Source organism: Populus trichocarpa, chromosome 1 (assembly GCF_000002775.5).
Source record: "Populus trichocarpa isolate Nisqually-1 chromosome 1, P.trichocarpa_v4.1, whole genome shotgun sequence".
Classification (NCBI taxonomy): Eukaryota; Viridiplantae; Streptophyta; class Magnoliopsida; order Malpighiales; family Salicaceae; genus Populus; species Populus trichocarpa.
Window position 1 is genome coordinate 8249073 of NC_037285.2, and position 14383 is coordinate 8263455.

A 14383-nucleotide genomic window follows, 5' to 3' on the forward strand; every position below is an offset into this window, starting at 1 on the left:
AAGGTTACTAGATCTTCTTGTCATATTCATATGCCATGACGTTCCACCGCGCCATTAATCTTGACCGTTGTTGAAGATGAACTACAGATTATAGGTCAATGCACTTCATCACTATGGTTAATATTTACACAATTTAATTTACCATGGATCTTATTGAGAGCCCCTGCTTTATTCTTGAGGCACATGCAAGATGTGGGCCCTTTGACATGTATCAACTGTTTAACCCGCCACGTAAGGGCTGAAAACCTAACAAGTTTCCTGGCAAAATTGATAGCGTCTTGAGCCGGAATTAGATCTCGCTGTTTGCTCCACCTATAATAGGAAAATGGCTCACAGACCTCTCTTCGGTGAGTTGTGACCACTTCAGAAATTCTTCGAAGGCCACAGGGGTTCGTAGTTATCCCTTCTGTAACCGTGCTGGTTGTTGGAAAGTAGATGGGCAAGACGAGGAAATTTTTGATAACCTTAGTCCCCCATTCCAACTCTTTGTTGAATCACTAATGGAAACCATAGAGGAAATTGGCTCATAGAGGGAATATATATATATATTTGTATATATATTCTGACTTCAGTAAACCTGATTCTAGCTCAATCAAATCTCAACAGTGAAAGTATATGTATTTGCATTATTATTAGTTGTTACTTTTTTATTTTATTTCTATGGCTAAATGATATCTTCTCACGTCATGATTACGGAATTATGATGATCTAATCATTGGAACCTTTAACCCCTTAATTAATCATCTTCTGTATCTACGTAGACATGCAATGTATATCTCTCGAAATTAGATGAGTTTTGGGGGGACAAGTAGGGTAAAAGTAAACGACTGATCCTTTTTCTCTTTGGTCAAACAGTTTCAATATATATATATATCAAGCCCGTTTTACCCAGAATCTGGAGGGGAAGAACACGGCGTAATTCTCAACGTCCATAAATGCATGAACATCATATATAAAAATAAGCTCTTTAACCCACCCCCTTTTCTTTTTGCATCATCTAAGGAAACAGCGAAGGAAAGGAGCAAAAAGGTTAAAAAGAGAGGGTGGGACACTACAAGAACAAGTGATGATTTTACCTTGTTTTGACCCTATGGGTTGACATATGGATGCAATAATGGGAAAACGACAATCTCTGGTTTGATAAAATCGTAAATGAACCACCAGATCGAAAGGGCATTGATCATCATTGCCTCGAAGATTATGTATGGTGCAGCAAAGTATCACGGCATGCCCTAATTTTCTTGGATCAAACTGTTCTAAACTATGATCACATGACCTTTTAACTTGATTAAGCACATACCAAGATGGGTTACAAAGAAAAGCCTAGCTACTAGAGGCTTGTTGTGTCACCTTTTAGATGCACCAATCATCTTGCTTTCCTTCCTTGAAGGGAATCAATCTTTCACCACTTGCATAAAGATCATGTAGGGGGCAATGACTTTCCTCGCATACAAAACCCTAAGAATCTAGGGCTTTAACGTGTGAAATATCCACGTGAGTGCTGCATATTTTTGTGGACCCTGAAACTAAAAGCTTTAGATGATTAGGCTTTTCTTACCTAAGTAGAAGACTTTTGCCCGTAAAAGGGTAGAACAATTACAAATAACAAGCAACAAAATAACTACTCATTGCCCTACAGTGCGAAATCTAGTATACCAGGTATTCGTATTAGAGTCGTTAGTTTTTTGGACTATCCAAGGTCAGTCATTAATTACTAGGCCAATATGCTTGTATTGTTCTAGTCGTTTTTTTTGTTTTTAGTCTAATGGTCCTTTTAATTTTTCCATCCTTGATTGGTGGCGGGGCTATGGCAAAATGATTGGGGGGCAATATAAAACTTGAAAGGGTAACAATAAAATAAAATAAGAGAAATAGGGCCACATGTGTAATTAGAAAACTTCTTAGAGGAGTCTAATTGAAAGAACCTTGGGTAGAAGGATTAGATTGTACGGGCCTAATTATATAATATCACTTATCAAAACACTACAGGGGGTGGGGAGCTTGGCCCCTTCACTTCATACGCTTGGGGAGAGAGCGAGAGGGAGATCGAGGGAGAGGGAGAGGGAGGCTTTTTTAGGGCATCGACTTTTCACATTAGAATAAAGGAGTTTGGTGGATGGATATTGACCAACTGTAGTGAATGTGATTAGGTGTGTGTTAGGTAGGTGGTTAAAATTAATTAAATCTCATGTGCAACTCTCCGGCCTAATTCTATCACCTTCATTCTTCCAAGTAAAATGTTGATGATTCAAAAAGCTCTTTCCATGCACGATGAGTATTTAGGAGTTTTACCTATAAATGCCAACGCTTTTAACACTATTAAATTTTACTAGATAAATATCACGAGCTATTCTGGTTGGATCAAATTTTGTTAACTTACGGAAGTTATCTCGAATTTGCTAATGTTTTTTTAGTAGAACTTTTTTTTAATCGTGTGGGAATTGATTCAGTATGACTTAGTCATCTTAACAGTTCTAAAGACATTCCGAATATATTGTTTTAATGAATAATATTATATGAGGAGAGATACAATAAAAAGCCTTTTATTTTATTTTTGGTTAACTAGATTGTTAGCTTACGCTACGATGTAGGCTAGATCAAGATTCTTTTCAATATGAAACAATGTTCAAGTATGGCTAACAAGTTTTCTAGTAGAAAAAAAATAGATTATGTGAGAATTAATTCGATGTGACACGTTTAACCTAACATGTTTAAAGGTAACCTAAATGGCGAGTAAAATAATAGTCTGACTAAAAGCACTTAAGACAACCATTTTTTTTAAAGAAATATCAAAACAGGAACATATTAGAAGGATTTAGGTCAACTTGTTAAATTCATAACTTAGATCATGATAACCCAATATAAAACAAATTAAAATAAATTATAAAGTTAAATTCTCAATCAATCAAATATTGAATGATGAGATTGAAAAAAATATAAATAAATAAAAACAAATAAATAACATAAGCTAGCTTGATTGAATATATCCAATTCACAACCTAAGTCGTGAGACTAGGAAAACCCTTTAAAAAGTAAATCGAAACAAATTATGAAGTCTAATTCCACAATCAATCCAATATTAAAGAATGAAGTTGAAAAAAAATGAATTAAAAAGGACACAAAAAATGACCCGAGTCAACCCGGGTTAACCGTTAAACCCATGATCCGAGTTATGAGATCGGGATAACCTCATAGAAAACAAACCAAGAAATCGACCCGTGATAACCCAAATTACCCTGCCAAAACCACAACTCGGATCATGAGATAACTTTATATAAAGCAAATTGAAACAAATTATGAAGCACAATTTCTAATCAATCTATTTTTGAATAATGAAATTGAAACCAATAAAAAAATAGACGAAAAATATCTTGAGTCAACTAAGATTAACCTGCAAAGCTTGCGATCATGGTCATGAAACCAAGATAATATAATAGAAATTAAACCGAAACAAATCATGAAGCTCAATTTCTAATAAATCTAACGTTAAATGATGAAATTAAAAAAAACACTAATTAAAATGAAAAAACCCAAGTCAATTGGGTTAATCTGCTAAACTCGTAACACAAATCATGAAATTAGAATAATTAAATAAAAAACAAACAACAAAAAATCATGAAGCTCAATTTATAATGCATTAAATGTTGAATAATAATAATAATAAAAAAAACAAAGGTCATGAACAAAAATACTTATATAATAAATAGTATTTTTCAAGGTGATGCGCTGGAAGAAAAAACTATTGATTTTAGTGTTAAGTTAATTAATTTTAATTCGAATATCATTTTTTTAAGCTCAAATATAATAATCCAACAAGCATTATTATTACACCGATATTCCAGACGTTGCCGTGTATATGATATCCTGGCTGTACTAATTGAAAAGATAATCAGAAGAAAAACATTGTGAGGTGTGGGAGAGAGAGAGAGAGGGGGGGAGAGAGAGAGAGAGAGCAGCCGCGCAAGCTAATAGTTTAGAGAGAGAGAGAGAGAGAGAGAGAGAAGCGGGGTAAAGGGGAAGAATTTTGGAAGATGGGACCGTTGAGATGGGATATGTGCGCACGAAAGCTATCTAGAAGTTGATGGCCACACGTGCACTCACTTTGTCAATTATTTATTTAAAACAAATCCTTTCTTTCTTTCTTGGTAATAAGACCATAATTAAAAGCTACCCAACTGAGAGATTATTATTAAATCAATCACAAAATTGCTTTTACACTTTATTTATTTATTTTTTTACTTACTATTCTGGTCAATCATAAAATAGTGTCTTTCCCTCTCATTTGACCAACCTACCCCCACTTCTCACTAACAATTACAATCATTCCTTTTCTTCCCACCCAGATCATTTTACCTAGCGTGAACAACGAATCTTTAGATGATTAATTACAGTTAATTGTATCATTTATTTTCAAGGCTCTCTCGGTGTGTATTTGGCATTGATTTTGAATATGATTTTCGTTGAAATTTAATTAATATTTTACTGATCTTAAAAATTATTTTTAAAAAAATAAAAGTATTTTTAAATAAAAAATATTTAAAAAGTAACTCTTACCACACCCTCCCCAGACACCTCTTAAATATTTTTACGAGGTCCATTTTCCATATATTTCCACCGTATCTAGTTTGAAACCATAGAGGATTACGATCAAGAACGAAGATCATGTTTCACCGTAATATCAAATGTCGGAAGAGGAAGCATGGAAGAAAATTGAAGTGGATCACAAGGATAAAAAGGTAAATGACAGATAATAATTGAGGCGATACAAAAATACTACAAAAAAATTAAAAAAGCATGAAGTCCGAGTCGTCGTCGATAATTACAGAGTGGGAAAGAAAAATTAATTAAGTCTTTGCCGTGTTTGACCTCAAAAGCGTTACTCAAATCACAAAAATACTTCACACAGACTCTCTCTCTCTCTCTCTCACCTTACAGAATAACGGGGAGAGAGATTTCTCGGTGTGAGAAAATTCCTTAACCAAAAAAAAAAAAAAAAAGAATACAAATGGTGATTTGAGATATTTGTTTTTTTTTAAAAAAAAAAAATTCATTTCATTTCATCGGAGTCTTTGGCGTTTTCTCCAGTTGAATTTTCTTTCTTTCGATTCAGTTTTCTCGAGAAAACGCAAACATTTTCGGGGAAAACAGAAGATAGAGAGAGAATAAAAGAAGCAGAGATGAGAGGCTTCAATGGAGAGTCGAGAGCTGCAAACAATACTTTAGAGACCATAAACGCTGCTGCTACTGCGATCGCATCTGCTGAGAATCGTGTGCCTCAAGCTACGGTTCAGGTAGTTATTAATTTTGTTTTTAATTTTCATTGCTTTGTTTGATCGTGCTGTCATGAATAATCTTATGCGTGAAATTTAGCGATATTATGAGTTTTAACTAAGATCAAGTGATGATTCACATGATACTGAAGTTTTTCCAAGCAAAATTAAAGCAGATTTTGCTATCGAAATCAGTGAAATGGTCTTAAAGTGCTTTAATATTGCTATCAAAACCAGTGAAATGGTCTTAAAAGTACGAACAATAAACCTCCTCTTTTTGTGTTTTTTGATGTATAATTCTTTTTTCACAAAGGTTGACTTTTGTTTCGATAAAGCATGTTGCTTTAGATTTTAGTTTTGTTAAGCAATAACTTTTTTATTATTTCCAAAGAGAAAGGTTCATTTTTTGTTAAAATCTGGCACATATATGATTTAGAGGAGTAAGTGAGAAGAAATTATGAGCTCATTGTTGGTTAAAATCTTCTTTTCACCTCTTATAATGTCTCATGGACTTGGGATAAATTATAGATTAAGAGTTGAGATTTCGTGCAGCTGAAAGGATTTGTGGTTTCATGCTCGAAATAAGAGGGGGGCTGTTGATAAAGTTATTGTGACGCTCGACAAATGAGATTTGAATCAAGCTAGATGTTGATCATTAGTTTTGGTTTTATCCGAGTCTTGCACTTGGTAACATGATTGAGTTTGTCTCATTTTCTTTTATGCCTATGCTGCTACTTGAAAGAGGAATTCTTGATTATTGTTTCCGGATGCTGGCTGTGTTTTATTATTGTATCTATACCATTATTTATGAACTCTCTCTTTCTTTCTTTTGATGGGTAGTAGTCAATAAGATTTGTAAGTGTAGGCGTAATGGGCTCTGCTTATTGCAGTAGTAGCGACAACGGACTGAATAGGATATAGACGCTATTTTTTCTCTGCGATGATTTATTGTTTGTGAATCTGTCAAAAGTAAATATAAGGTCTTGTTTTGATTCGTTAATCCATGTAGCTGCTCAGTGTGTGTTAAAACAACTGCTATATTGGAATTCACTTTATTGGTTTCCTTCATGGGTCGTGCATGAGAGTTTATTCCAATCTTTTATCATGAGAAAAAGAAATAATCCTCCTTTGCTGGAGCGGATGTTTGGTGTGATTTAATGTTCTAATACTAGTTTGTGTGGACAGAAGAGAAGATGGGGGAGCTGCTGGAGTATATATTTGTGTTTTGGATATCAGAAACACAAAAAACAAATTGGTCATGCTGTCCTTTTTCCTGAACCATCAGCTCCTGGAAATGGTGCTCCTGCTTCTGAAAATCCAACCCAAGCACCGGTAGTCACACTTCCCTTCGCTGCACCTCCCTCCTCCCCTGCCTCTTTCTTTCAATCAGAACCTCCTTCTGTTACTCAATCACCAGCAGGTTTAGTGTCCCTCACCTCTATTTCTGCCAGCATGTACTCTCCCAGTGGACCTGCCTCTATTTTTGCCATTGGTCCTTATGCCCATGAAACCCAGTTAGTCTCACCACCTGTGTTCTCAACTTTTACCACTGAACCATCAACTGCTCCTTTCACTCCTCCTCCTGAGTCTGTCCACTTGACTACACCTTCCTCGCCTGAGGTTCCTTTTGCTCAATTCCTTGACCCTAGCCTCCGAAATGGTGATACGGGTCTGAGATTCCCATTTGATTTTCAGTCATATCAGTTTCATCCTGGAAGCCCGGTCGGCCAGCTCATTTCACCTAGCTCTGGCATTTCAGGTTCAGGCACATCATCTCCTTTCCCTGATGGCGAGTTTGCTGTTGGTGGTGCTCACTTTCCTGAGTTTCGAATAGGCGAACCGCCAAAGCTCTTGAACCTTGATAAGCTCTCCACATGTGAATGGGGATCGTATCAAGGTTCAGGGGCTTTGACTCCAGAATCTGTGAGGCGCGGATCGCCCAACTTTCTCCTGCATCGTCAGTTTTCTGATGTTCCGTCACGCCCTCGTTCAGGCAATGGACACAAGAATGGTCAAGTTGTTAATCATAGAGTGTCTTTTGAGTTAACTGCTGAAGATGCCTCGAGATGTGTGGAAGAGAAGCCAGCATTTTCTATTAAAACTGTGCCAGAATATGTGGAAAATGGCACGCAAGCTAAAGAAGAAAAGAACTCTGGTGAATCGATACAAAGCTTTGAGTGTCGTGTTGGTGTAACATCTAATGACTCGCCAGAGATGGCTTCAACAGATGGAGAGGCGGCACCACAGCATCGAAAGCAACAGTCCATCACTCTTGGCTCTGTTAAAGAATTTAACTTTGACAATGCTGATGAAGGAGATTCACGCAAGCCTAGTAGTTCAAACTGGTGGGCCAATGGAAGTGTTATAGGGAAGGAGGGTGAGACCACCAAGAACTGGTCGTTCTTCCCTATGGTGCAGTCAGGTGTTAGCTAGCTAGTGTCTAAATAGACCTCTTCTTGGAGCCATCTAGGATTTTTGCTGCTAGAAACCGAGCACCACCACTTACTGAAGCCAATTGCAGTGAATTTTTCATCTGCTGCGGGAAGGAAGGTAGACTGACCCTTAAATGAAGGCTGTTTTTGAGTCCTTCGAGACCTGAAAACAGGGACAGATGATAGTTTTGAGTTTTTTTTTTTTTTTTTGGCCTAGCTCTCGCTTGCATAGTGTATCACATATCTCTCTTCCTTAGGCAGAAAGATGAACTAACAGTATCTATCGAGTTCTTATAATCCCCATTTGTAATATAGATGATGAATAGATAGTTTAATAATGCCAAGATGGAAGGTTTTTGTCCTTTACTTTTTCTTTTTTCATCAATGCCCCTGTTTGGAGATTTCGATATCTGGTACGAAGCAGCATCAATCAAAGAAAAGATTAAGGATTCCTCCCCAGTTTATTAGAGGAAAATTAGATTTACCTGGCTAGAGCACATCAGAACCTGAGCATGAATATTGCAAGTCAAGAATTTCTCAACAAACCCATTTCTGCATGTTCCAGTTCAGTCCATTAAGTGTATATTTATTTTTGCTGCAATTTTTGTTTTTAGTAATTAGTCCACCACAAAAAACACATTAATAGAATCATGAATTTACTATTTTTATTTTTGCATTTTTTTCGGTGGAGAGTTGTACCCACAACAAACACAAAAGTAGAAACAAAAACGACGACACCCTAAATCTCTCATCTCATCATTCATCCCGACAAGTTAATATTATTTCCTGTTTATTTTTATATTTTAAAAGTATTTAAAAAAAATTAATTTTTTTAATTTGTTTAAATTAATATTTTTTAGTGTTTTTAAATTATTTTAATACCCTAATATTAAAAATAATTTTTTAAAAATATAAAAATATTATTTTAAAATATTTTACGAAACAACAATAACTACACGCTCGAATCATTAATTACTTGAGGACTTTTATATCTCAGTTTCCTCCTTTTTCTCTATGTTCAACCGTTAAAACTTGATTTTTCAAAAGGTGAGATTTGGATTTCTGGGGGGACCCATCATTATGCAGCCCCAGTCCCCGGGGCCTTCTGTTGAATCCTAAAAATCAAAATAAATAAATAAATATTTTACTCTGCGCGCTGCTAACAGATGTCGCTATGGTTTCGCAAATTATAGCCTATCCAAGAAAGGCCCAGTTACTGGTGAACCCTCTAAGGCCCTGACAGCTGGTGTTCTCTTGACTCCTAAAAGGCCTATCATTTGTTTGCCATTGTAAAGTCACGTTCCTTTAGTCGTTTAAATTCTTTATCAATTTACATGTCTATTTTTTTAATTCTACTATTTGAATAATGTTTAAACTTTTTAAGAAATAATTTTTAATTGAGTGTCAATATATTTATTTTTATATTTTATTATTTGAGTGTTACACTTTAAAATTCTTTTGATCAATTAGAATCTATTGATGAGTAGAAACTTTAAAATACATGAGGAAATTAATATATTTTTCTCATTTTGTCCCTCTCAACGCAAAATGAAAGCTAGTAATGGAGGTAGCATGTTCTTCTCACAAGAACACGTGTCTTTAAAAAAATATTAGGGTTACAAGGGTATTTTTGTTTTTTTTTTTAATAGTGGAATCACTAAAATAACCTTTTAGAGAAAAAACAAAAAAAGAGTTTTTGTCTAGGGACTTCGTGGTTATTTTTTTAATGAATAATAAAACAACTTAAATGCTCTTGAGTCAAATAATTTTGAAGTTTTCTTGGACATTTTGTCTTTATGTTTAGGATTTTTTGTTGTTTTCTAGTAGTATAGAGGGCATTTATGTGAAAATATTTAAAAGAAAAGGGAAAAGTTGTTGTAGCGTGACATGCGCGCGCCAACGAGTAGACGCCGCTACAACTCTTTGAGTGCATGCGGTGGTAATCGGTCGTCAAATGTCAACTTCTATTGTGTTGTTTGAAGGATTGTCGCTTCCTATTTCTTCTAGTGTTGCGTGTGTCAACAGATGATGGGTGGTTTGTCGCCAATGACTGTTTCCCCCCTTGTTTTCACTCTCCTCCCCTACAAAGCACATGTTAATCTTCTTTGTTTTTGGTATTTTATTATCGGTTCTTATTTTTTTTATTTCTAGTTTTTTTCTTGGACTTTTTATAAAAGTTTTGTTCTTTCTCCATTTAGTCATTCAATTGTAGTTTGTTATATAGTATTTTTTCCAATTCGAATCTTGTTTTTTGGATTTCTAATTTTTTTCTTTGGCTTTTTTGTTAAAGTTTTATTGATTTTCAATTTTATCATTCAATCAAAGTTTATAGTATATTACTTTTTCAACTCGATTCTTATTCTTTTGATTTTATCTTCTTTTTGTTAAAGTCAATTTTCTTTTTGATTTAACACTCCAATAAAAAAAATTTTGTTGCCCTCTTATTTATTTTTTATCTTTATTTTGACTTTTATTTTTTTAATTATATATATATTTTTTATGTAATTAATTTTTATTTCTGGTTTCATTTTTTAAATTTGTTGCGATTGAAATTCGTAATTTTTTTTTAAAAGATATTTGTTAACACGTGTTGGAATCCTTCTGGGAATGTTGCTCGTTCCTGCTGCTGAAAACCCAACCCAAGCAGAAAACCCAACCCAAGCAGTGGCTGACACTCTCCTTCCTCCCCCGCAGGCTGCATCTTTCCTTCAATCAGAACCTCCTCCTGTTCCAGAAATCACCACCAGCAGGTTTAGTGTCCCTAACCTCTATAGCTGCCAGACTGCCACGATGTACTCTCCTAGTAGTTTATAAGAGGATAATTAGATTTACTTGACTGGTGGGTGTTCTTGATTATTATATCTATTGCAAACGTCAAGAACTTATCTTTCTTTCAAGTGTTTCTATGCTTTAAATTCCACATCTCATTGCAGCAAACACACACACAGAGACAGAGAGAGAGAGAGAGAGAGAGAGAGAGAGAGAGAGGATTTGCAAAATCTACCCACCTTTTGGACAGACAACCATTAAAGAGACTAATTTATAATTTATTCTTTTTAATTTGGTAACATCTTTGGGTCTATTTTCTATATATTGAAATCAAGTTATATTTGTTTATTTCAATTGATTATGCCATCTAAATGAAAGATTCATAATTTTTTTTCACGGTATGGTGTCAGAATTGAAAATTAACGATTGAGGAAGATGTAATTTTCTTAAACATCAGCAAAACTCTCTCAAATCTCAAATTATCTTGGCTTAAATCAAGTAAAAAGGATTGTATGATGATTTGCTTCGATTGATAAACTAAAATATTAATTTCGTGTTTGTATACTCTTGAGAAGCATGTACGATCATGCTCATGCTCATGTTCATTGCTATTTTATTTTAACGTTTGCACCAATGCAATGAATAAAAAAAAAAAAAAAAAAAAAAAAAAAACAGATTTGAGATGTTGGGGTAAACTATTCGATTTCCGATTACATCAACTAATATTTTGCACAAGTGAAATGAATGCTTGTATTTGGTGGAAGCGCTTAGACGAGGCCCCGTTTATTTGCTGGAAAGTAGTTTCTTTTTGGAAAGTGAATTCCGGAAAAAGTGAATTCCGGAAAAGTATTTTCCAATGTTTGGTAGTGTAATGAAAAATAAGTTGGAAAACATTTTCCAGTGTTTAGTTATGTCATGTAAAATGAGCTGGAAAATAACTTATTAATGTTTTATTTTTCTCAAGTTTATTAAAATAATGAGGAACAAATCTTACAAATTAAAAGGTTGAATGAGAATGAAATTGAAAAAAAATATAATTTCATAAATTATCTCAAATAAAATAAATAATAATCAAAATAATAGAGATCAAATCTAAAAAATTAAAAAAAAAATGAAAGGAGAATAAATTAAAATAATAATAATTGACATTTCATAAATTATTTCAAATAAAATAAGTAACAATCAAAAGAATGAGGACCAAATTTGATAGATAAAAAATTTCAATAAAAAAATGATAAGGAAAAAGCAAATAGCAATTATAAAAATAAGGACAAAAATTAATATAAAAATTAATTTTTAAGAGATGGAATTGAAAAATAAATATACAAAACAAATTATATATAGCAATCAAAAGTTTGAGGATCAAATTTGATATAATCAGCAAATAATAACATTTCTAAATTTTTCACAACTTCCGAAAAGTGTTTTCCGCTCAAATTTTTCAGGAAAACACTTTCCTGAAAACCAAGCCAAATTTTCCTTTGACTGGAAAATATTTTCCGTTGACCAACTTTTCTAATGGCAAACAAACACAGGAAAGTTTGGAAAGTGGTTTCCCGGAAACCACTTTCCGGAAAACAAACACAGCCAAAAGGAAAAACACTTTCCTGGAAACTAAACCAAATTTTTCTTTGACTGGAAAATGTTTTCCGTTGACCAAAAAGTGTTTCCGTTGACCGGAAAGTGTTTTCCGTTGATCAATTTTTCTAATGGCAAACAAACACAGGAAAATTTGAAAAGTGGTTTTCCGGAAAGGGAATTCCGGGAAACAAACATGGCCTTAATGAAACAACTTGGAAACAATGTGGATAATCTACGGTTGGTTTGATTATGTGATAGTTTTTATTATTTACCTAACTCTGAAAAAAAAATTGTTTGGTTAGCTAAATAATTTTTGTTTTTCTCATAAAATTCTATACATAATTGCATTTCAAATTTTAATTTTTTAAAAGCTAAAATAACTTAATTTTTATTTATGAAGACTTGTTTTTTACATAAATCTATCTTAGAGCAGTTTTAATCAAATATATTTTTTTAAAGCAAAAATTTTAAAGTATTTTTCTTAAACCTATTATTTTTAATCACAATCACAAAAATTATAACAATGTTAAACAACAAATAACAAGCAATTAGACTACAAAAGAGAGAGTGAATTTCTCCAATTTGGATAGTTTAATATATGCATGTATTGAAAGGTATCATGAGATTTTCTCTTAAAAAGAATCACAAAATTTATTAATATGAAATAATAAAGAAGGGGCTTAGAACATGATTCTCTTACTTTTTTTAACAGCACAAACTACAGGAGGAATGACAAGCATGTGGGTTCTGGTCAAATTCAAATGGTCAATATACCAGCACCACCTGGAATTTTACTATATATATATATATATGAACATGTGCAAAACATGTGCAATAAGTTTAAAAATCACATGTAAAGCATTCCTCCTGTGTCACACGATGATCATGAGCCAAAATTATACATCTTGAGAGAATAATTTAATTTTTTTTTAACGTTAAAACCATTGTCGAGTTAGTTTTCTTGCATCACGCTGCTTATGTGACTCGTGCTCTGTCACACTTTAGATATTTTTATTTGCTATATAAAAATTGTGTATGTAATTTTTTTAATATATTTTTTTTTATTTAAAAAATTTAAGTTTAAATAGATTTTTTATACATATATGTAATTAAATAAATTAAAAACTTATGTGTGTTAATAAATAAATAAATTATTATTAATAATACTTGAAAATAAAACTTGAAAAATTAAGAGATAGATGGAGATTAACATATTTAATCTTGAAAAACAGGACATTTACCCGATTGTGTTTGCTGATTTTTTTATTAAAATATTTTTTTATTTAATTAAATAATAATATAAATAGAGAAACAGATTAAATTGACCGAATAAAATAATAAAAAAACATTATGCAAGGATGCACTTGATATAAATATTATCTGAAAATAATTGTTTTTTCAAAAATAAATTTTATCTATACAAAAGATAAAAAAAAATATAAATAAATCAGAAAAACTCTTCAAATTTAAATGCATAACTAAAAAAAATTAATTGTCATTTAAAAGAAACTCTCCAAATAAAATAAAAGAGATAAGGGGTTCTAATTTAAATATAAATTAAAAAATAGAGAAAAAACCATAAAAAAACCATTAATTTTTAAAAATTAAAAAAAAAAAGCAAAGGTGAGATGCCGCTGGACTTGGCAAGTCAAGTCAGCCCACCTAACCCATTTTGTTAAGGCCGCGCGATTGAGCCCTTAATTTTTTTCTTTGAAACTGGGGTGAACAACTCTGCCCCAAATCTTTTTTTTTAAAAAAATAAAACAACGTGTCGTCTGATTTGTTCAGATTCCAACCGCTATGGTAGCCAGGAAATCAGGATTTAAGTTGTTTTTACCAAAAAACCAGTTTTTCAACAAGTTTTTTACTCAAAGCACTTATAAAACATCATAGAAACCGTGATAAACCTATCCATGACCTAAAAAATCCAAAAAACCACCCAAAAAAACCAAAAATCAACCCAAGTTTAGATTTTTTTTTTAATGAACTTTAAAGGTAAAAAAAACACTTAATATGAACTTCTCTCATCAAATGGAACCATTTGACACAAATATCGTTTATTTTGGTGTTTTAAATCGGTGTCAACAATATTTTTTTTTATCTCTATTGCCAGAATCTGGTGACCTTTTTCTCTCTTCACTCAACAATGGACTAAAAAAATAACAAAAATAAATTTTTGTACCAAAATTGAATTGAAAAAATATTAAGGTACAAAAATTTACATGATTTTTAAAGTTCAATGACCAAAATATATATTTTGCGAGACTTATATTATGTCACTCATGTTTGATAACTTTTTCATTTCAGTTATTTTTTTTTAATCCTATCTTT

At 32.7% G+C, this 14383-nt stretch overlaps 1 protein-coding gene across 2 annotated transcripts; it reads left to right on the forward strand.

The window, feature by feature from the left end:
• The first annotated feature begins 4872 nt into the window (after nt 1-4872).
• LOC7472759 (uncharacterized) lies at nt 4873-8068 on the forward strand. 2 transcript variants are annotated; one of them, XM_006368699.3, is made up of 2 exons: nt 4873-5291; nt 6459-8068. In XM_006368699.3, the coding sequence occupies exons 1-2, from the start codon at nt 5178-5180 to the stop codon at nt 7701-7703; spliced, it is 1359 nt and encodes a 452-aa protein (XP_006368761.2). In that variant the 5' UTR covers nt 4873-5177; the 3' UTR covers nt 7704-8068. The 2 variants fall into 2 exon arrangements, with proteins under 2 accessions (XP_006368761.2, XP_002298027.3); XM_002297991.4 differs by having other exon boundaries at nt 4875-5291; nt 6456-8068.
• The last annotated feature ends 6315 nt before the right edge of the window (nt 8069-14383 follow it).